This window comes from Centruroides sculpturatus, unplaced genomic scaffold (genome assembly GCF_000671375.1).
Source record: "Centruroides sculpturatus isolate CEXI.00-Female unplaced genomic scaffold, Cexi_2.0 scaffold447, whole genome shotgun sequence".
In the NCBI taxonomy this organism is placed as follows: Eukaryota; Metazoa; Arthropoda; class Arachnida; order Scorpiones; family Buthidae; genus Centruroides; species Centruroides sculpturatus.
In genome coordinates this window covers 251272-274381 of record NW_019384728.1, presented here as the reverse complement: position 1 = coordinate 274381, position 23110 = coordinate 251272, and the positions used below count along the sequence as shown (strand labels likewise).

At 29.0% G+C, this 23110-nt stretch overlaps 2 protein-coding genes across 4 annotated transcripts in view; one reads left to right on the top strand and one right to left on the bottom strand.

Moving 5' to 3' along the window:
- The first annotated feature begins 1399 nt into the window (after window positions 1-1399).
- On the top strand, window positions 1400-5353 carry LOC111628155. Of its 2 annotated transcripts, XM_023371894.1 has the most exons (13): window positions 1400-1715; window positions 1809-2281; window positions 2369-2469; window positions 2545-2729; window positions 2816-2868; window positions 2942-3038; window positions 3406-3510; window positions 3610-3732; window positions 3822-3984; window positions 4071-4249; window positions 4351-4576; window positions 4667-4743; window positions 5236-5353. In XM_023371894.1, exons 1-13 carry the CDS (start codon window positions 1680-1682, stop codon window positions 5341-5343), a joined length of 1926 nt encoding a protein of 641 aa, XP_023227662.1. In that variant the 5' UTR covers window positions 1400-1679; the 3' UTR covers window positions 5344-5353. The 2 variants fall into 2 exon arrangements, with proteins under 2 accessions (XP_023227662.1, XP_023227664.1); XM_023371896.1 differs by lacking the exon at window positions 3406-3510.
- Window positions 5354-7702: 2349 nt separating this feature from the next.
- The window catches only part of LOC111628147 (cGMP-inhibited 3',5'-cyclic phosphodiesterase A-like), a 54389-nt gene continuing 38981 nt past the window's right edge, over window positions 7703-23110 (bottom strand). For both annotated transcript variants that reach the window (XM_023371885.1, XM_023371886.1), the window contains exons 5-14: window positions 13251-13412; window positions 13063-13174; window positions 12856-12978; window positions 12288-12451; window positions 12022-12225; window positions 11787-11948; window positions 10735-10915; window positions 10588-10671; window positions 10268-10506; window positions 7703-8969 (exon numbers count right to left, since the gene is read on the bottom strand). In XM_023371885.1, coding sequence (XP_023227653.1) covers window positions 8955-8969; window positions 10268-10506; window positions 10588-10671; window positions 10735-10915; window positions 11787-11948; window positions 12022-12225; window positions 12288-12451; window positions 12856-12978; window positions 13063-13174; window positions 13251-13412 — 1446 coding nt within the window. In that variant the 3' untranslated portion in view covers window positions 7703-8954. The remainder of the gene's footprint in view (window positions 8970-10267; window positions 10507-10587; window positions 10672-10734; window positions 10916-11786; window positions 11949-12021; window positions 12226-12287; window positions 12452-12855; window positions 12979-13062; window positions 13175-13250; window positions 13413-23110) is intronic.

Genomic DNA, 23110 nt, shown 5'->3' with positions numbered 1-23110 from the left:
ATTATTTATTTTTTAAATTATTTTTTGAAAAAGGAGGAGAAGATTAAGTTTAATACTTCGGTAGCATTTATTAAATATATTCCTCTTTTTAGATAAATTTCCAGGTTCTTGCTTTAATTAGAAATGGCGCGAGTAAATAATTCATTAATTTCGATTTTATTTTTATAAAAATTTGGTTAAATGTCATTTCAATGTAAATTTTAAGGTAATAAAATGGAATTTAATCAGTTAATTTCTTAAATAGAATTTATTTTAAAGCTTTTTTTTAGTTTAACGCCATTAAAAACGCGAATATTTGCATAAAATAGAGTATAAAATATGTAAAAAAATATTAATTCAGTGTTTATGGATGGAAAATAAGTAAATATATAATAGTAAGATTAACGCTTTGAATATATTGCTCTTTGTAATTGAGAACAATTGGAGAAAAATTAAGCAAAATAGTAAAGAAAATCCAATAAAATATTGGAAAAGTTTTAAAATTTAATATAAAAAAAGTTTAATTATCCAAATAGAATAAGTTTTCGCATCTGGATGAACAGCAACAAAGACTCATCAGAATAATAAATTTGACAGGAGTTCCGCTTTTCATAATAAACACGAAATAAAGAGTAGAAGAAGAAGAAAAAAATTTTCAACGACAATTATTCCATTAAATAATTCACCTGTCGACAGAAGTCCTCATTTTTTTCCTGTTATATAAGTCCCATTTTTAGAATATTAATTCATGCGTTTTGAAAATTCAAAATTTCGAATTAACAAACGTCATTGGTCGATTCCGAATTCCCGAATGCATTTAACTTACGGTTAATTGGTGAACGCGAATAATAATTTTTTTTTTAAACAATTATTAATATTGTAGACCACCGGATGTTCCGCAATTATTAAAATGAAGATGAAACGAAACGTGACCATCGATTATTTGCCAACCTGCGCTGCCGAACGAAAAGCCAGGTGGTTGGCGCCTGTCACATGACCGGAGCTACAGGAAGCGGGCGTCTCGAGTCACGTGACCAGCCGTCAACAGGAAGCGTCTCCTCCAGTCGGGACATTAAACTGTTGTTTTTATTTTATTTTACTTTTTTTTACACGTTACATAGAAGGAGGAGAAATAATAATAAAGAAAACATATTTACGTTTACGAAATTTAAATTAAATAATTAGTTTGAATTTATAAACGAAGTAAATGTTTAATATATTATTTATAAGTTTTACGATTTAAACTAAATCATTTTATATTATTATTTATTTAGAAAAAAATTTAAATAATTTTGTACTTATCCTCTTCGACAATGGTATTATTATTTATTAATGTTTAAGGTTCCATAAATTTCGTTGCATAAAAAAGAATGAAAATAATAGAAAATGCATGGTAAAAAAAAATAATTTCTAAATTTCGTCTTAGGCCATTGAGACGAAAAATAGAGAGGAAGGAGGACAATAGAACCAGCTACGACCAGCTGCAGCAAACAGATGACAAGAAGAGAGAGACAGCTGGCACGTGCCGTCTATTAGTCAAACACCGTCGGGTGCTCGTGGCACGTGGCAGATGTCCATCCCCCATCACCTGGACCAGAAGAACAAATGGAAAGAAACAGCCTGCACAGCCCCTATAAATAGGGGAGAAACACCCGCCAAGTCAGCATTTTCATCTAGTCTTTCGTCAAACACGCTTCAACATGGGACAGACAACTAGTTGTATCTCTGGCAAAATGGTAAGTTTTCATACTCTGCATAAACATTTGGAGTTTACAATTGTTTTTTGCTTACTCTTAACGTTGTTTATCATTACTGTTTTTTGTTTTTAGGGCTGGCAAGAACCTTATATGCCTGCCAAAATCATCAGCGAAATTGTAAACAGCGAGTATCAGCTGAACAACGCGGTTCCTTCCGAACAGCAGAACATTAACAGGAGACTAACGTCGCTTCTTGCTCTAAAATGTGGATGTTTGGATTCTAACGGGAACGGAAATGATCACTCTCAAAATTGCAAGAGTGTAAAACGTGGAAAAACCTTTATTACTAAAAGTGATTCCTTCAGTTACGCCAAAGATTCGACTTTAAAAAAGTCACTTTTTAAGGAAGTGCAATGCAAAGCTGTCAATTTCAATCAGAACGAAGAATTGAAATCAAGTAACAAATTTCATCCACATTTCTCCAAGTCCGTCGAAGTGGAGAAGTGTCAAGTTTTGATGCCTCCTCAATCTAATAAAGTGATCAAATTGGAAACAAAATCAAGCTATCAAGTCAACTCGCAAGAAATGAATCTAAACAGACAGAGGTTAGTTTATATCTTAAGTTTTAAAATGAATTAAACAATTGTAAATGTAGTAAGCCTTTTCTTAAACGTGTGACTTATATTTTATAGGATATTATGCGCAAAGACATCCCTCTCGAGAATTTTGGAAAGGTGTTATCAACCTCTTCCCGATTTAAGCGATAAAAGCCAAATGATTGAAAACTGTAAAAGTAAGTCTCTTTCATGATGTCTAAATTCCTAGTACAAGATAAGAGCACATATTAAAACACTTTTCTACATTTTAGATGTCGTTGTCTTGCTAACCAACCACGCAGACAACATTGCAACTAACTTTGGATTTGCTGTAAAGGCGACAAACGATCAAAACTGGAAAGTGGTAGAAGAAATTACAACCAGAATCTGCAGTTCCATTCACACACTAGTCCAAGATTACTGTAAAAATGGAAGCCTGAAACATTTCGCTTCTTTGGTATGCATCAATTATTTGATAAAAATTAAATCTAAGGTTAATTTCTATTGACACATTTACTAAAATTATTATTTTTTCCCTTTTAGTCATGGAATAAAGTGATTTTGTGCTGTGATAAATTAATGTCGATGATCAATTGGTAAGTTGCTTTTCGCATGAATTTTAAATTTTTAGTGAATATTTTGTTCATGTAGCTCCTTTTTTTTCTATAGCAATACAACACCTAGAGATAAACTGAAGAATCAAATCACTACTCTAGGACAAGAACTGCATTATGTTATGGAATCTTTAGTCTTATATGAATTACTGGTAAGTTTCTCATTAATTATATTTTGGCATTACTAATTTTATTTGAGTCTATGCGAATATGCACGAAGAATAGCAAAGAACACGCCACTATGCCGCCAAAATTAAAAAAAAAAAAAAAAAATACGTGATTTTAATGTTCTTTTTGTGCTTACAAAATTAAAAATATTTTAAATATTTTTGCATTTTTAAAGTATAGAAGTAGATTGTGGCCTATTGCACGCCACTTGATCACGCAACTGTCTACATTTAAGTCGTATCGACGCATTAGTACCTTTATATTATTTAACAGTGTTAATTCTTAATTTAAATTCCGCACAATAATTTAAAACACGATAGTTAAATATTTAAATTAATTATTTTTAAATAGGTAATAATCGAAGAAATGAAAGACGAAACAAATTGTCTTCATGCTATGAGAGTACTTTTAGATTTATCAAAAATTTCAGACTTCATGTGCTGTTTAATAATTAAGGTAAATTTACAAAACATTTTTAAAAATTAAATATATAATTTTTTAAATTATAAACTTATAATAATTTTAATTAAAAATATAATTTTAATTTTTTTGCAGTCAGGGGGCGTGCAAGCTATGTTTGAAATTCTAAGCCTAAACAAAAAACAATTTAGTCAAGTGGCATTCAGAGTTCTGACGTCATTGTTTACAGTCGATCCCGCCCTCTGCCAAATTAAAACTGTAAGTACTATCATTTATTTTTTGCAAATTTATTAGCTTTTAATATGTATAAAATTGTCATTGCTAAATGTTAATTTTAAATTTTCCAGATACAAAAACTTCAGAAGATTAAACAAGTTGTGTTTAATTCGAAAAACGAAGATGACGTTTTTCTAGAAGCCATCGCTTTTCTGGCTCAAACAGCCGAAAGACACGACCAAATGTTGACGTCACAGCTGTTTGATGACGAAGAACTATTATTATTTTTAAATGGTAAATATTTAATTATTAAATTTGAACGCCATCTTTTAAATAATTTATTAAGGAAAAAAATTTAATTATTTTTAAAATAATTTTAGATGTCGTCAAAAATACGAAAAACGAGAAAATTTTGATACTAGTCCATAATATTTTCGCTAGTCTTTCTTTAAGAAGTAATCCGTCTAGAAAAATGCTTATAAAAACTTCCATAGTCAAGAATTTAATTTACGAATGTTTAAATAAACAACTGGCAACATCACTTGCTATAAAGGAACAGGTAATTTAAACAAATTTTGCCAAAAAATATCGTGCTGCCATCTGATGACACATTTCGGAATCAATAAATTAATTATTATATATATATTTTTTTCATAACAGGTAGCAACAATATTGACCAGTGTTATTAGTTATAAAGAACAAAGAGAGGAGATTATAGACAACAATCTTCTTTCTTTACTTCTTTCCTTCGTCGCCATTCAACCTAAAACAATTAACGATCTTCAAGAGAGAATTATATGTAAAAGAATACAAGAAAAAGCGGCCATGGCTCTATCTCTGTTGTGTGACGATAAAAAATCCATAGATTTATTGATTAACAATAAAGGTATGTTAAAATTTTCAATAATTTAAAAAAAATTTTAAATTTATTATTCTTATTTAATTTTTTAAAATTAATTTTATTTCATTTTTTTAGGCATTCATCAATTATTGTGTGTCTGTAAAATTGAAGAAACGTCAAACAGCCAAAGCGTTGTGTTGTTATTCTGCATGGTGAGTTGAAAAAAAAATTTAATAAAAAAAATTTATTTTAAGTAAAGAAAAGCTCTAATTATATTAAAATATAATAATGTTTTAAAAATATTAAAATTAAATATCAAAATAACTTTTTTATTATTATTAAAGAGTTCATGCAAATTTAAGTAAAAATTAANAAAATTGAGTTAGTTTTGCTTAATTTTTAGCTTTAAAAAGTCGAAAAATTTTACAAATTTAATTCTTTTTGTTCAAAAATAATTTATAATTTGGCCAATTTTTCAATTTTTAAAGCTAATTTTCCGCTTTTTATAATTTACAACAAAAAATTTCAAATTGATGCAAATAACTTCATTCTTCTAAATCATTTTAAACCTTAAAGCTGCGCTATAATATTATTAAAACATTTTTTGAAAGTTATTTAATATTAAATTATTTTTAAAAAAATAAAATTTTAAATTATTACATAATTTGCCTAACAAGTGCATTTTTTTTTCTTTGTTTTAACAGTTAGCACTACAAAGGTTGGCTGTTTCATGTCAGAATTTTGTTTCTACAGAAGTCAACGAGTTTCTATGTAAAGAATCTTCTCTCATTCTCAACGAAAGTTTTGTTTAAAGTTTTAAAAATTAAAAAAAAATTGTATAAAATTTTATATTAATATATACATAAATTTTTAATATATTGTAAATTGTAAATTACTGTATATAAAAACTTTTATATAAATATTGAAAAAAAAATTATAAAAAATGTCAATAAAAGTAAGTTTTATATTTTAAAAATTTAATTCTGAATCGTTTTATTTTAGATTTTAATTAATTTCTAATTAAAATTACACTTAGATTACATGTTAAAACGATAAACCAATCCACGAGTGCTTCTTATTGACTAGAAGCAAACAAACCAATGGCGTACTCAGTTTCATATAAAAGGAAGCATGCCATTGATTTGCTTACTTAAAAGCATCCAAAATTATATTTTTTGACAAAATGTTTTAAATTTTTGATATAACAATTTCAAAAACGGAATATAAATATTTAAAAAATAATAATAAAATAAATAATATAAATGAATAATTTATATACGGTATATTAAAATATAAATTCATGAAAAATTTATTTTTAAAAAAATCAGGAATCTTTCTTTGATTCTAATCACATCGTTTATTATAATCCCAACAATAGAAGAACGTAATAAATCAATACGAATTCAAGAATTCGTCACATACAATTTCCATTTACTATACTAAATAAGATGAATGCATTTGGAAGAAAATATAATTTTTACATTAAAAAATCTAAAAATTTTAAAGGTTAAAAAAATAAAAATATTTGGAAAAATTTTTATTATTAATATTTTTTTCCTCCAAATCAAGAATGGATAATATTTTCCCCCTCTAATGGGCAACAGCCCTTTGTAGTAGTAGTAGTATTAGTAGTACAATACAATTTCAGTATTTTTTATGATTATTTTTATTAATAACTCTTTAAAAATTAGTTATAAAATACTATTTTAATATCAAGTTGCTCTTCTCTAGTTTTTTGTTGCTTGTGGCCAAGTACAGATTATAAAGTGTAAATATTTTAAGTGGACAGTACTTAGTATTGTTTAAGAATAAACAGAATTAATAAATGAATGCTTCAATCTTATTTTTTTTATTTTAAAATAGAATATTTTGAATAGATTTATACAAAATTTAGCAATGCTTAAATGATGTAAATTACGTATTAATCCTTTATAAATTTTTAGAATTGTTATAATGAAAGAAGCTAATTTTGTTTAATTACGACGAAATAAAATATCCTTGTTTGTAAAACATAAATATAACAAAAATTTTAAATAAATTTCATAATAAACCAAATATGTAGATTTATATGCCAAAATGAACTGGTACTAACACCAATTTGTAAATAAAAATGTAGAAAATTAAAGTTTTAAATTGTATACTAATCACCCTGTTAAAATTTAAGCCTATTTCCTAAAATAATTAAAAAATAAGCAAAAATATGTAATCAAAATAGAAAAAATTGTATAAGTAATCATTAATAATAAGTATTTTATGTAAAATTTTAAGAATTTTTTGAACTACTGTATATATACATATGACAAACAGTACATATGATAACAACAACAAATGTGAAAGCATTTATTACACTTCTACAAATATACAAACGAAAATCACAGAAATAACACGTGACTGTACATCATTGTTGACAATATCACTCAAAACCTTATAAATCTGTACAATGAAAATAAAGAATAATATATATTTATATATATATATTTATTTATATTGTTTTGTATATGTATATATAATAGATAAATGGTCTCATTAACAGATAATTTTTTTGTTTTATCCAAACGTTTACATGTTGGTAAGGTTCCCACTGTTTCACACTAAAATACTGTATACATATACATATAAGAAATTTTCTCATCTCAAAAATTTCGAATTATATACAGTTAATTTCTTTTATTTTTTTTCTTCATAGAAATATACAAATACATTTTGATAAAAATAAAAATGAATTATTCTCTCTCTCTCGCGTTTAAGGAAGTGAAAAAACAAATAAAAAACGAAACTTGAGATCATATTTAACTCATGTTTTATGCAAATTATATATATAATTTTTCTTTTAAATTTAATATATTATTTTTCTCAACAACACAATATAATAATAATTTCTTAATATCTTTTTAAATAGTGCATATATTCATTAATATATATATCTTGACGCTGACAAATAATGGTGCAATTAATTCTGCGTTAAAAATTTCTTCTGACAGTTTACTAAAACAATAATTTTTAGATTTGTATAAATTTAAAAAATAAAAATTTATAATGTAGTTCGCAACAAATCGTGCGAATATAGTTACCTCAGCGTGTGTTTGTGTGTGTGTGGCTGTGCTTCGATCGAGTTTTGTAATGCAGATAACCACGAAAGCTTGCAAGTTTTCTTGCTTTTTATACTTATAAAGAATGTTTTAACGGAATGGAAAACTTTTTAAGTAGATTTTACGAAACAATTTTTTTTTTTTTTTACTTTCTTTTATTTTTATTTATAAATTTTGCGCACAGAAACGCCTAAACTCAATCGCAAATATCGCTCTCGATTATAACATTTACGACCATTTTCCTATAAAAACTGAAAGATAAAACTTCACATACAACATACAGAATTTATAATTTTTTTTTCTTAATAAATAACTTTACATATATATATATATATACTTTTACATTGAGAATGATAATTTCATGTATTTTTTTTTTCTTTATATTATTTTTAAACGAGTTAAAGCAAAATATAATCCTTTCTTTGCAATGAAACAGTTAAAAAATGAACTAAAATAATAATAATAGTTTGATAAACTCTGCACATTTCTTGGCATCCATAACCATTTCTGTATTGTTTTTCATTTATATAAATGTACAAATTTCTACAGTGTTTTATTTTACAACAGAAACAATATATATATTAAAAAATTAAATTCTGATAATTAAGAAGCACCAAATAAATGTATTTTTTAATAATCATCTTGTGTTTTTTTCTGTTATAAACAATTAAGTAGATTGTTGGATGGAAAATAATAAATAAAAACTTAAGTATTTAAATTTAAAAAAATGGCACTTTTAACATCACATACGACGAGAAAACTAAACTTAAAAAATAAAAAAAATAATAAAATATATATAATATAAAATTTTTCAGTTCACGCAACTCACTATGGTTAACTCGCAGCGAGCAAGGAACTTATTGAGAATTGGATCTCTCCAAAGACGAAGAAGAAAATGAAAAAAAATAGTAATAAAATTACATTGCTAGCTCATACAATTTCCACAAAAAATTGAAAATAATTTCTGTTGTTTTTTTAGATATATTTCTCGAAATAATAATAAAAACAAATATATATGTTTTTAAGGAATGTCTTTAAAAAAATGCAGAATTAAAACTAAAAAAAATTGGTGGTGATGTGTATTCCTCGCGTGTTAAGAGTAAGTTAAATCGTTTAAATTGGTAAAAATGTCACTAGGTATATCTTCTATCGAGAAAATAAAGTAATAATAATAGTAATGATAATAATAATAGTAAAAAAAAAGGATAAGAAAAATTAAATCTAAAATTTACATCGCCATCTTCTCCAAAGTGAAGATCCTTATCATAATTTGAAGTATTCTCTCTTCAAAGTGCCCAATTAGCGTTTGTAATTGAATATCCGAATTTCTAATGTTAGCTGGAAATTTTCTGCAAAAAACAAACACATTTTTTAGTGATGTTTAATATCCGTTTAGAGTTAAAAGGAAATATTTTAATTAAATAATAATATTAAGAGTGAAGAATTGTTATACTGAATTTAATTACAAATTAATGCAATTACGGGTTTTGATAGAATTAAACAATTTTTAGCATGTTCAATATAGAATTGTAAATTGGAGAACCACTCGACTTTCATAATTTACCACTTAATTGATTAGGTTTTACTGTAAGGTTTGGTGGAAAAATACAACAGTTTTGATTTAATTTCTTACACTATCTTATTTAAAGTAAAAGTTCTTATCTTTAATGATTTTTTAAAATATAAATAAAACTATCAATTAAAATAATTTACATACAGGACTATATACAAAATAAAGAGCAATTTTGGTTTAGAGAGCCAAAATTACTCTTTATATCGAGAATATATTCTCGATATTCAGTAACATTTTATGCCACTCTACGATCATCCCACCTTTGTTTTTCTATGTTACATACAGCACGGTGCCAAGTTTCATGAATTTTCGTGATAATTTAATGTCATAAAAATTCATTTAAATACATTAATAATGTATTTTGTACATGAAATACGCCCCAAATATATTCACGTAACAATTTTTTCATGTGAAAACTCCAGAATAGGAACAACGGAGTCGATCAAAGAGTCAAAAAAGTAAGTTAAAATAACATTTTTTTCCTTTGTAATTAACTTAATCGTGTATGAAAAGAGAAAAATGATGTCACCATTCGGATTTAAGTGGGTTATGTAAATATTTATCCCTCATTTAAACATAGTCTTTACAAAAATAACAACTTTCATGTCGAAAAAAATAAAAAACGTAAAATTTAGATCAATAAAGTTTTGAAATAAAACGCAACGTCACGATCATGTTTTATGGAGTTTTAAAATTACTTCTGATCAGATTATCATAGAATTTGATATAGATAAAAGAACAAATTTATGTTTAATTTATGTAAAATTAAATTAACCATATTAATTTTAAATTTATAATAAAAATAAATCGCATGTTACACCGTCATTTCTATAAGTAAATGTTGATTTATGATTTGTGTGGCTACATGAAATTAATAATAGCATTTCAATTTTGTATCGAATACATTCTGTCACAGTACCCTAAAACTGACAATTCTGAAACGAAAAATTCACGTTATAACTTACAATTTTTCTTTCTATCAAATAGCTAAAAAAGAAAAAAACCACGATTTCTGTTTAAAAAGGAAAAAAAGATTTACAGATATTTTTATATAGATAAAAAAAATTCAATTACATTTCCTTCTTCTTCGTGGATTGTCTCCATTTCTTCAGATGGCATTTTAATCTCCTGTTCAATGATTGGCGTGGTCTCTTCTTTAGATAAACACAGACCGTTCTCTCTCTCCTTGGCTTTAGCTTCCTCCTTCAGGATATTAATCCAATATTCGTAATTTTCCTGGAGATGCTTAGTTTGAAGACAAAACACATTCCTCTGTTTCATTTGGACGCTGGTTCGTCTTCTTGTAGAAACGACTGTAGTAATAAATATGTTGGGTTTTTCATTTTTTAGTTCTTAAATTCGTAAAAAATAAAAAAAAATGACAATGTACTAACCACTTGGGATACTGGAATCGCTATCGACGACTTCCTCGTCCTCCTTTCCATCTGACGTGTCTCCCTGATCTGTATCAATCGGTCCTGTCGATTTTCCAATATTAAAATCATTTAAAATTTGTTTTTAAAAATTAAAAATAAAAATACCTTCGTCTTCACTTTCGGAATTTTCTACCCATTGGCCAGGTAACAATGCTGCTTCACCATAAGCATTACATAATGGTGCAACTAAGTGATTAATAAAAGATTCTTGTAGCTTAGCCAATTGAGGATTCTTCCTATCCATGAATGGAGAAATGGGTAATCCTAATGCTGATTCTTCATCGCCCTAAAATTCAGACATTAATTCGAAAAAACAATTAAATTCTACATTTAAAAAATCCAGCAAAGAGTTGCTTTACTTTCCCAGAAACGTTTCAAATTGCTTATGTTACGATTACGATATTTTATTTTACAAGTAAACATATAAACAATTAAACATATAAAATGTTTTATAAAATGACCAAAACTTTAATTTCGAAGGTAGGATAGGTTTTACAGAAAATTGTAAATGCTAATAACGAGTGAAATCGTCGTTAAATCCGGCCCTACTCGAGATAAGACACATGACACCCTTTTGTCTTCCTACCCCCTCGATCTTTAACCACCAAAATTTAATGGCATAAATCCCTTTAATAAACAAACCGCTCCTCAAAATTTCAGAAATTTTCGACAAAAATCACATGAGTTATTAAGCTTCGAAGAGGATAAACAAAATCGTGCTCACCCCACACACAGGCATACTAGCATCTATTACTAATGTAAGTTTGTTTTGTTGCTCTTTATGTTACAACAGATAATACTTTTACAAATCAATAGTTTATACTAACAACTCTTGAATTTTTTGAAATCTACTCTTCTCAATTCTTCAATCTCTATTGATACTTTCTCATAAAAAGTATTCCGTTATGCTTGACGGGAAAATTTTCTAGTATATATAGAAAAATCCCTAAACTTTTTTGCATTTTTCGACGTTTCAAAGTCCCCGAGTACAAAAATGTAAAAATCTTGGAAAGGGTCTTTTTTTTATCGATCGCCATGCTTTCCCTCTGTTATATATAACAAAACCGGAAAAGTAAAATTAATTCAAATTCAGATACTTTACTACTATAGATTTACATTTATCAATCAACTCTAGGCTACTAAAGATTCTCAGTTACCTGTTCATAAAATTCCTCTGCAATCCTGTAAGTCCACTGTTTATGAATATTATACTTTTTACATGGTCCATTAATATCTGCTAGCTTAATGCACATTTCCATAACAAGCATCCTGTCAGTTTCCGATAACCAATCAATGCCTGGAGCTTCATCATCATTAGCCTTAAAGTAGATAAAAATGGTATTATAACTCGTCTTTAAAAACACGAAAAGAGTAATGATATAAATCTCTTACTTTAGCATTGAATTCGGCTAAAATCTCGAAATGCCTCTTGAGATCTGTTGCCAGGATACACTCGATGACTAAGAAACGAAAACGTTTGAATTCTGCTTTCTCCAAATGACATAACCAGTTGAATTCGGGACGAGATAAGAAAAGACACCAAGCTGCAGCGGCGTGATGATTTTCCAGAACGGAACGGTCATTATACAGAACTGCCTACAAGTTGAACCTTTAGTTGGGAATTTTTAAATTACGTTTAAAAAAAACTTTATGCTTACTTGAGGAGCGTAAGTAGATACCAGAAAGGCATTCGTTCTACCGGGATGATCGTAATCGTGCATGGAAGCGGCTGCATATAATGCCATTAATTCCAGAGCCGGAAAATTTGCTCCCATGATACCATAGGAATCGTCTATTGTAAAGCCTTGACGACATGCTGTATCTGGAATAAATTTTTAATAAATTTATCTATCCATCCGTTGCAGATAATTCACTGGACAGACATAACTCACTAGAAACTTTATGTATAACAACTTTAACAATAATCCCACTGCAGCTATAAGTAATTTTTAGCGAAATAACATTTCTAAAAAATTGGTTGAATGTGAGCAGTGTATTGCTATTATCATCCTCCCAATATATTTTTCCCCTTCTTTCAACTTGTTTATGAGAAGCCATAAAAAGCAAATACTGTACTGTGTACTGAAAACCATAAATCTCTCACTGAAGAAGCAGGTTTTGTAACCATTTCAATACTTATGCATCACAGAAGTTATAATAATAATACCAGGGATTTAAACTTTTATTATATATATATAATTTATTTATTTATTTAAAAAAACTCACTAGCTGATTTGTGGAGAGGTGAATCTGAAGATTCCGACGGTATTTGGGTCAAGCCAGGTACTGGTTGTGACGTGAGATAATACACACCATGTAGTACATCGGCAGCGTGCATGCGATTATGATCTAGAAGTATAAATCACGATACAAATGATTAAAAAGTGGGGATTAAAATAATAAAAATCTCTCAAACAATTAAAAATTATTTACATGGTTTTTCTCTATAACCATTTTCTAAAGCGTGGAAGTAATTTATAAATTCTTGTACCGGAATCTTGAAAGTTTCAAAGAGGCCCACTTCTAGGAAGACGCGATAGCACATCTGAAAAGAAACTCTTATCTACGTCGTTCTAGATAACAAAACGTATACTTATAGTTGGTTGTAAGAGATAAACTACCTGACTTAAAATTCGATCACCCGCTTCCTGTTGGAGATCGAAAATCGGATAGTCCCATTCGTGAATACGATTGAGCAATGGATCACAGACTAACTTCTCTAAGTTGTACTTTTCTAGATCGATAATATAATCGTTTTCTACTGGCGATTGTATTTTCATTGCCTGAAATATTACAAAACTGTTAAAGCAAATATTAAGATATAAAAAAATTAAGAAACAGTTCTTATACTTTTCCGACTCTGTTTTATATATAACAGAGGAAAGGTATGGCGATCGCCAAAAAATGACCCCCTTCCAAGAGTTTTACATTTTTTGGACTCTGAGTACCCGGAAGCGTCGAGAAATGCAAAAAAGTCGGAGGTTTTTCTGTATGTATTGATGTTAGTGTGTGGGGGAGGCACGATTTTGTTCGCCCGGTTTAAAGCTTAATTTAGTATAAAGAGATTTTGTTCGCCCTGTTCTTTTTTTCAAAAATTTCTGGGAGATTTGGGTATTAGGAGATTAATACTAATAAATTTTGATGGTTAAAGGTCGAGGAAGTGGGAGATAAAGGGGGTCGTGTCATATCTCGGATAGGGTCGGACTTAGGACGATTTTACTGTTTTATCATTTACAATTTTTTATAAAGTCCCATCCCTACTCTGAAAATTAAGCATTTTTGCCGTTTTAAAAAATATAAAATGTTTTTAAATATCATAACAAATGGCGCCACAGGTAGTTTTAAACGTTGCGGGAAAGTAAAGCAACTCGTTGCTGGAATTTTTTGGCATATATATAAAAAGACAACTACAATCTTCAGAAACTTTTCGATAAGTGACAAAATAACGTCAAAATCGAAAATGTTCTGCTTAAAATTAATTTATAAAAGTCAAAAAAATTTACCGCAGCATTGTTAAGTACAAGAAGCCAAATAATGTAATATTGCAATTAATACTTGATAAAAAAAATTAATCCCATGACGACAATTGTTAGTTACCAACATAACAATGCTTCTTGCTATTATACGAATATTCCCTGAACGTAACTGGTTAGCAAAATCTATAATTCAGTTAGTACATTAAGCCCTAATGTGTTCAGGGAAGGAAAATGGAAGCAAGAGGTCTTCTTACAGCATCAAAAATTCAAAGATCATAGTACTGATATCCCACTAATGAATGTGTGTGTGCTAAGAAAGCAAAATGAAGCTAAGTTCTATTTCTACAACACGAAAAAATATGAGTCAAAGATCAAGACAAACACAAGGAACGAATAAAATCAAAAAACTACCGCAGTAATTCAATAAATTATCTTTCAAACTTATTTCGCATATTTATACGAGAGACTAAAACAATCAAATCAAGAAGAGAGATTAAAAATAATTTCAAATTTCTCCAATTTTTCTGTTTAAAAAATAATAATAATAAAACCGAAAAAATTAATAATAAATTTAAAATTAATTTCATTTCATAATTCGTTTATGCAATTTTTATGAAAATTACATAATGTATTAAAAATTATTAACGAAAAGAAAAAAAGAAAAACCGTTTATAACTTGATTAAATTTTGATAAAAAAATTAAAAATGGATAATTGAATTCTTTTTTTGGTGTTTACTCGTTTGAAAAACAGGAATTGGCTTCGTGTTTCGTCTTTTGTCGCTAATAATAAATATTTACTAATGCAAATATAACGTTGTTATAATTATTAAATAACCAAATAAACGTAAGCGGTGAATCATATTAACAAGAAACTTACGATCTATCAAGCAAAACGGGTTTATAGTTCTACAACTACTCTATACACAGCTGCCATTAAAATGCAGAAGATAAATGATTATAGTTTTATACTTGATTTCAAATTCTGGATCAGAATAAAAAAAATTTCCACGAAGAGTTGCTTAACTTTCCCGGCAACATTTAAAATTTTGGTGATGCGATCTGTTATATTTTATTTTAAAAATCATTATATTTTTAATTACAGTATTATAAAATGGCAAAAGGCTTAATTTTCAGGATAAAGATATTGATAGGTTTATATAAAAAATTGTAAATGCTAATAACGAGTAAAATCGTCTTTAAGTCCGATCCTATTCGAGATACGATACACGACCCACTTTATCTCCCCACCCGGTTGACGTTCAACGACCAAAATTTATCATCATCAATCCTCCTAATATACAAACTTCCTTGCAAAATTTCAGAAATTTTTGACAAAAAGCACAGAAGTTATTAAGCTTTAAAGAGTGCCCCCCACACATCCATACAGCAAAACCTCCGAAATTTTTTTTGCATTTCTCGACGTTTCAACGTCCCGAGTCAAAAAATGTAAAAAATATTGGGGGATCATTAATGACCGATTGCCATACTTTCCCTCTGTTATATTAATACATAATAAAACAGGAAAGGTAAAAAAACTAATTTATTATCTATCATAACACTTTCATCCTGCAGAATTTTCCTGTCATTTTTTAAACTTTAAAGAAATTATTATTTACGATAACACGTTTAAATTTTGTAAATGGCTTTAGGTAGGGAGCCCGAGAATCCTCTAAACCAGGGGTCGCCAAAGTGGTCGATGCAACATCATTCGAGGGTCGATGCGGCTAAGGGGGTCACAACCTTTTTCTTTTTTTTTTTGCTTATACAGAGACCACAACTTTTTTTTTTGTTCATACACATACACTTGTAATAAAACTTTACGGTGGGGGTCAATGTGAGGCTTTGGAAAGTGGTTGGGAGTCGACGGTTAAAAAAAGTTTGGCGACCCCTGCACTAAACAGATTTTTCAGAAATATTTTTTTTGGGGGGACGAATCAATATTTTGTAGCTGAATTGTATATGTATTTTGTGTAATGTTTTATGTATATGTAATTGTAAATGTATTTTGTAGCTGAAATTCTCTACCTGTTTGAATCAATATCAAAAGGCATATTGATATTGATTCAAACAGGTAGAGAACTTCAAACCGGTCCGATTTACTTCAGATATTGATATTCATAGTGCCTTTCGAAAATATTTACTCGAAGAGTTGGTATACAACTACGGCATTGTACGTTATTTAAATGCAGAAAAAAATAATTTCATCGTGACGCTAAATTCTATCAAATTTCGGGCGACATTTTACGCTCCATTCTTCGCTTCGCGTACTGAAATATTTATCCGAAAGCGAATGTGATCACATTTTCTTTGATCTCACTTATTGAGTGACATGATAAGTAACATACATGCGTCACACCAGCCGTAACACATGATTAACGACTTTATTACATGATTTGAATAAGAAATGTTTACCGTCCATCCGGAAACAAAGATGTCTTGCATTTTTATACACCTAACTTAGTTTATAGTCCATTTTTATACTATGAATATAAAGAAAAAAATTGTAAACCTCGTAAAAAAAACCTGGTCTAGAAAGTATTTTTTTTTAATATCAGATAAATTCTTGGACCTGTATTTAATACACGTGTGATCACGTTTGAACATATTCAAATATTTGGACATGAATGATTAGTGTTATAAACTAACCTAATTATGTTCGTATTTAAAAATATTCTGAGCCGATAAAATCAGTAATAAAATATATTTAAGAGGCTATTTAACGTTACTTTTTTTCAAATTTTGTTTTTGAATTTTTCGTGGCATCTTTCTGCACAAAAAACAATTTCCAGATAAAATTTTGTACATTTCAAACCAGATTTCATGAAGTGAATAAAAAAATCCAGCAACGAGTTGCTTAACTTTCCCGGCAACATTTCGTGACGCCATCTGTTATAAAAAGTATTTTAAATAAAATATCATATTTTTAACTATTGTAAAATGGCAAAAAACTTACTTTTGAGGGTAGGGATGGATTTTATTTTTTAAAAAAACTGTAAATGCTAATAACGAGTAAAATAGTCATTAAGTCTGACCCTACTCGAGATACATACGACTCCCTTTATCTCCCTACCTCCTCAACCATTAAATCACCAAAATTTTATAGTATCATTCTCCCTAATAAGTAAATCTTCCTGCATAATTTCGAAAATTTTCGACAAAAAGCGCAGGAGTTATTAAGCTTCAAACAAGGTGAACAAAATGTATCACACATACACAAACATCAATACAGAAAAACCCCGAATTGCGGTTTTTTTTTCCATTTCTCGACGTTTTTAAGGTGCAGAGTCAAAAAATGTAAAAATCTGGTGGGGGCTATTTTTTGACCGTTCGCCATACTTTTCTTCTGTTAGGCTATATAGCCTATAACAGATTCGGGAAAGCAAAAACTAGCAATTTATTAGGAATTTTTTTAATATTAACAAAGACAGCCATTATTCGTTGTCTTAATACTTCAGAGAGAAATTAGAGAGCGAACAACGATCTAATAGAAGTCTGATATAATATTCTATTATGAGAATTCTTAAGAGGTACCTGGAAAAATGGTCCTTACTTTATAAAATTAAAATATCAAGTACAGTATAATTAAAATTGAATTTAAAAAGAATATGAATGAATGAATTCGAATGTGAATAAGGTTCTATACATAATACACGTAGTTTTACATCTGAAGAAGCCATTAGATATTTGAACCGATTGAATGAGATGTTTTCTAAATTCTTTAACTATTTGTAATTAAAAACCCTTCTCTTACACGTTGCATTTAATAATGCAAATTAAACAACCAGACATCATTAAAAATTTATGTAAAATAATATGAGGTAATAAGATTATAAAGGTATTTTCACCTTCATTAATAACTTCATCAGTATCGTTGGAAGAATAAATTTAAAACTGTAGTAAAATTACGCTTAAAAACTGCAATACAGTAATTATTACATTAAATGAAAACTAATAATTAAAATTTTACGTATCAATTTATGTTAAATTCAATAAAACTATACAATAAGAAATTTGATTTTATATTCAATATCAGCTGAATATTAACTTTATTTTCGAATAAAATTATTAAGATAAAAAAAATCTTCGATGACGGTTACACACAAAATTATTCCATAAATATTAAATTTCTTTATAGCTTTATGATATTCAAGCATTGAAAAAGAGTACTCTAGTTAGAGTATGCATGTATTATTTTATGAAATGTACTAAAGAACAAACACTATCTTTAGCTGATGTTACATGACGTAGATCTGACATGCTTTACCTTTCTATTAGTATTACATTAATTTAATGGACATTACTACTGTAATCATAACGTAGCAATATAACTTTAGCACGTGTCAAATCAATATCCGCGAAAAGTTTCTGAAAGTTATCGATTGTTGTTCGCACGAGTAAAGGAATTCACGTATTGCCTGTAAAATTATATTGGACGTTAACCATTACATAATATCCGTATAATCCACCATTAATTAAAGTTCGAATAAGTATATGTATAAATAACGATAATATTTACGATATTGTGTACATTTATATGCATTTATCTCATTATAGCTAAACAATGTAAAAGAACTTGCAGTAGCGTGTTCTCCTATGGGCAAAATTGGCAATTGCCTGCCCCCACCGACAGGGGACCCAAACCAATCGTTTATATGAAAATATTTCCCCAAAAACTTTCCCAAAGGAAAATGTGTGCGAAGTCAACACTGTACTGTACATGGGACCCCTAATTCAAATTTGCCTGGTCCTCCATAAAGCTATAACACGCCACTGAGAATTTGGTAAAAACAAAGATGCTTAGAGACAAAGTGTATGTGCCATCAAGAATCTTGAAGGATCACAGTACCGAATAATAATGACAATGATGATGCATTTCCTTCCGCTTTCATCAATATAATGTTTACTATGTAATATTTAAAATACCACAAATTCATTTCTGTTAAACTTCGTATATCGCTTCCATGCCTCTGACTACTTACGCTTAATTGGGACGTAGTCCAACTACATTTTAATTAATCTTATTAACAAATTAGGGAAATGTAAGGTATAAATTTAAATATTGTGGTATTTTTTGAAGTTTAGAATAAATTTTAATCACTGCTTTACTCGGGGATGCCACTAGCTATTTTCCATATTATTCGTATGTACATCTTAGGATAAAGTAGAAAATCGTTAAAAATAGCGATGTTGAGGCCGAAGTTTTAAACGCGAAAACGTGTACGTCAGACGTTCAGCGCCGCTTTCCTGCAAGCCTAGAAGTTTGAAAATGGTGTTTGGATAGTCAGTGGAATCATGCTCGACGTTCCAAACACCATTGTCAAACTTCTAGGCTTTCAGGAAAGCGGTGCTGAACGTCTGACGTACACGTTTTCGCGTTTAAAACTTCGGCCTCAACATCGCTATTATCATTGATGAGTTTTATCAAATGCTATTTTGAAATGATAACAATGATGTTTTTATAAATCACGTTCCTATTTTGTAAAAATTCCTGTCTAATAATAGACAGCATATAAAAAGCAGAACCTTACATGGAGAATATATGCGGAGTTATATCCGAATACTCATTACTTTTTGAAATGAATATAGCGTATCATCTTTCTTCTGAAACAAACGATCTACTTTCTTATATTAAGGGGGTAAAAAAGCAATTCAAAAATGGAGCAATAAATGTCTCTAAATAAATAATAGTTACGCTTAAAAAATAACAGTAATCACTCAGTTTGATATGAGCGAACTGGCAACATGATAACAGCCAATTGTTGACTACATTGCTTCATTCGTTATACCACCGACCTGTATACAGAGTATTGTAAAGAAACCAGGCTACTAAAGTCATTTTTCTCCATTTTTAGTTGATTATATTATCAACTAAATGTCTTTATCAATCACATTCGTATTTCTTAATGTATCATTGTATATCATCACATAAAAAATGGAATTTAATTTTAAGAAAAAATAAAACATTCGGCAATAAGAAGAAAACAATGCATCATCGAAATTCTAAAACAACACAATTACATTAAAGTCCAGTAACGAGTTGCTTAACTTTCCCGGCAACATTTAAAACTGCGTGTGGCATCATCTGTTATGATATTTCATTCTTTTTATATTTTTAATAATTATAAAATAGCAAAACGCTTAATTTTCAAGGTAGGAATGGGTTTTATAAAAAAAAACTGTAAATGCTGATAGTGAGTAAAATTGTTATTAAGTCCGACTTTATTCGAGATAGGACACACGATCCTCCCTTTATCTCCCCATCCCTCGACCTCTAACCACCAAAATTTATCATCATCAATCCCTAATACCGTGTTTCTCCGAAAATAAGAGTGTCTTATATTAATTTTTGCTCTGAAAGATGCGCTAGGTCTTATTTTCAGGGGTTGTCTTATTTTTTCCATAAAGAAGAATTCACATTTATTATTGAACAAAAAAATTCCCCAAGTCGAACTTAGAAGAGAGTGACGTATATCCGATCGTGTCGAACTGAACTTAAATAAAACCGAAGTAACGAACCAAATTAAACTTACGAAGTTCCTGTGCTGGAGTGGACTTCCCATTCGCGCTTCAACTTAACCTTTCTATAGCGTCGACATCGGGCTCGATGACCAATTAGTGCCTACTGAACTATGCACTATGCAAATGTGATGTGGCGTGATTCCCGGCTGACCAATTAGCGATTACCAGCCGTAACGTTATGCAAATCTGTGATTCCCAAGCCATAGTTTTATGCAAATCATGCCGTGTGGCGTGATTGTCTGCTGACCAATCAGTGGCTATACTTTCAAAAAGCAAACGGCTTTTCAACCATCTATCGAGGACCGTTACGAGTAAAAAAAAACTTTGCTAGGTCTTACTTTCGGGGAAGGCCTTATATTTAGCTATTCAGCAAAACCTATGCTAGGTCTTATTTTCAGAGGATGTCTTATTTTCGGGGAAACACGGTACGCAAGCCTTCCTGCAAAATTTCAGAAATTTTCGACAAAAAGCAGCACAGAAGTTATTAAGCTTCAAAGAGAATGAACAACATCGTGCCATACGCACACTAGCATCCATACATACAGAAAACCCCCCGAATTTTTTGCACTTCGACGTTTCAAGGTCTCAAAAATGTAAAAATCTTGGGGCAATTTTTTAAACGATCGCCATACTTTTCCTCTGTTATATATAACAGAGCTAGAAAGTAAAAAATATTTTTCTGGTGAATAATCATAAACTGTACTTTCGAAAAATTTCGGTGGAATGCTTAAGATTTCTTCAGTGAAAATGATCAAACTTCTTAAACAGATTCATAACAGCCGCAAAGTAAATTAAAATAAACCCAAGCGATAAGCTCCATTAAGAAACGAATTTACATTAACTAAATAAAAGCCATTTCAGGGATTAAAGGATTATAATGAAAATAATGAAATCATACTTAAAAATTAAACGTAACAATTCCTAAGTTCTTTCACTCAACGGATGAATGAACGGCGATTTAGTCAAATGAACGTTACTAGAGATTTGCGTACATCATCATCAATAATGAATGTAATGTTTATAAACTCCTCCAACAGAATGACAGACTTCCTGTAGAACAATTTAATACAGAAGATGGAAATCATTTCTAGCACAGAATCATCGTTCATCGATCTCATGAAGCCAGTGTCTGTTCTAACAGCGAAATCAAGCGATAAGAATACACTTTATTAATCCCTATAGAATATTTTTTCTCGTATAAATAAATATAAAAATCAAATTTAATATATTTTTTTATGCTTTACAACCTTTCCTTTTCATTTTATTAACATGATACATCCAAGTTTTTATCACATTGCTAATAAAAAACAAAATAGGAATTTTTCGGTGTGGAAATCGATCCTGCAATTAAATCTTAAAAATAAATTAATGTTAATAGTTTATTTTTTATATAGAACCATTTATCTTAAATATAAATATGGGTTTGTGAAATTCGATGTATTTAAGCATGATAATTAACAAATTATTACATAACTACCCTAAAAAATAATCGAATAAGTATTAAACATTGAATATTTTAATGGTGCTGAGCTAAAACTTCATGATTCTTTAGTATCTTGTGCGTTACCCTTTCAATTTTTACATAAAATTATCTCAACACGATATTTTAAATTATTTATATATATCAGTATATTAAATAAAACGTGGGAAACAGTGTAGGATATAGTTATATGATAGTTATTAAGTATACCTGACAATTTTAGCTGATAGTTTATGTGATGGATTTATAGACCCATATCTGTTCGCTTCGTTCAAACTTAGTAGCATTTATATACAGATTTTACAAGATTTTTAGTCATCACGTTTATTCTTTCTCTTCTAAGTTACTAATTTTTTTAATAAATATGATTAAAATACTTAATTTAATCTTTAAAACAGTATATTTCTTCAACAGATTTTTCTTTAATATAAACAGAAAATATGTGTCGTTATGTATGTTAAACAATATGAGAAATTTTGCAAGAAACATAAGTGTGCTCAGCCATCAGTGTATTCAGTTCATCAGTAAGAAGCATCAATATTCTATTTGTTATAATGCAGTATACTGTTTTAATCGCGTTAAATTTACTGTCTCTATATCGAGCTCTTTTCGTTTTAAATAATCATAATAGATATATTAAATTAAGGAAAACTGAAAATAAACAACTGTACTTAAGATACAGTGGAACATCGATTATCCGACCCCCGATTAACCGTCACATCGGTTAACCGCCCGTTCTAGTCGGCAAATTTAAAATGTCCGCTAGTGATGTGGCGCTACAATATTTGGATGTCTTGGCTACTTTAATATTATTTTTGTTAAATTTTTGTGTGTTTGGCAACACGACTCGACAATTGAAGGAAGGCCAGTATTTAAACGAGACTTAATTTTCTAATTATGAATGGTTGGTTGTTTTGTGAGCAATAAAATAATTTAAAAATAATTTTTAACGATACAATAGCGACGATTATTATTTTAAAAAATTTTGTTCGGCGTTTCATTCTA

Coding starts and splice junctions, on each gene's coding strand:
- LOC111628155 (XM_023371894.1), top strand. CDS start 1,680: ATGGGACAGACAACTAGTTGTATCTCTGGCAAAATG. Junction 2,282..2,368: donor ATGAATCTAAACAGACAGAG/GTTAGTTTATAT, acceptor TATATTTTATAG/GATATTATGCGCAAAGACAT. Junction 4,744..5,235: donor TTGTGTTGTTATTCTGCATG/GTGAGTTGAAAA, acceptor TTGTTTTAACAG/TTAGCACTACAAAGGTTGGC.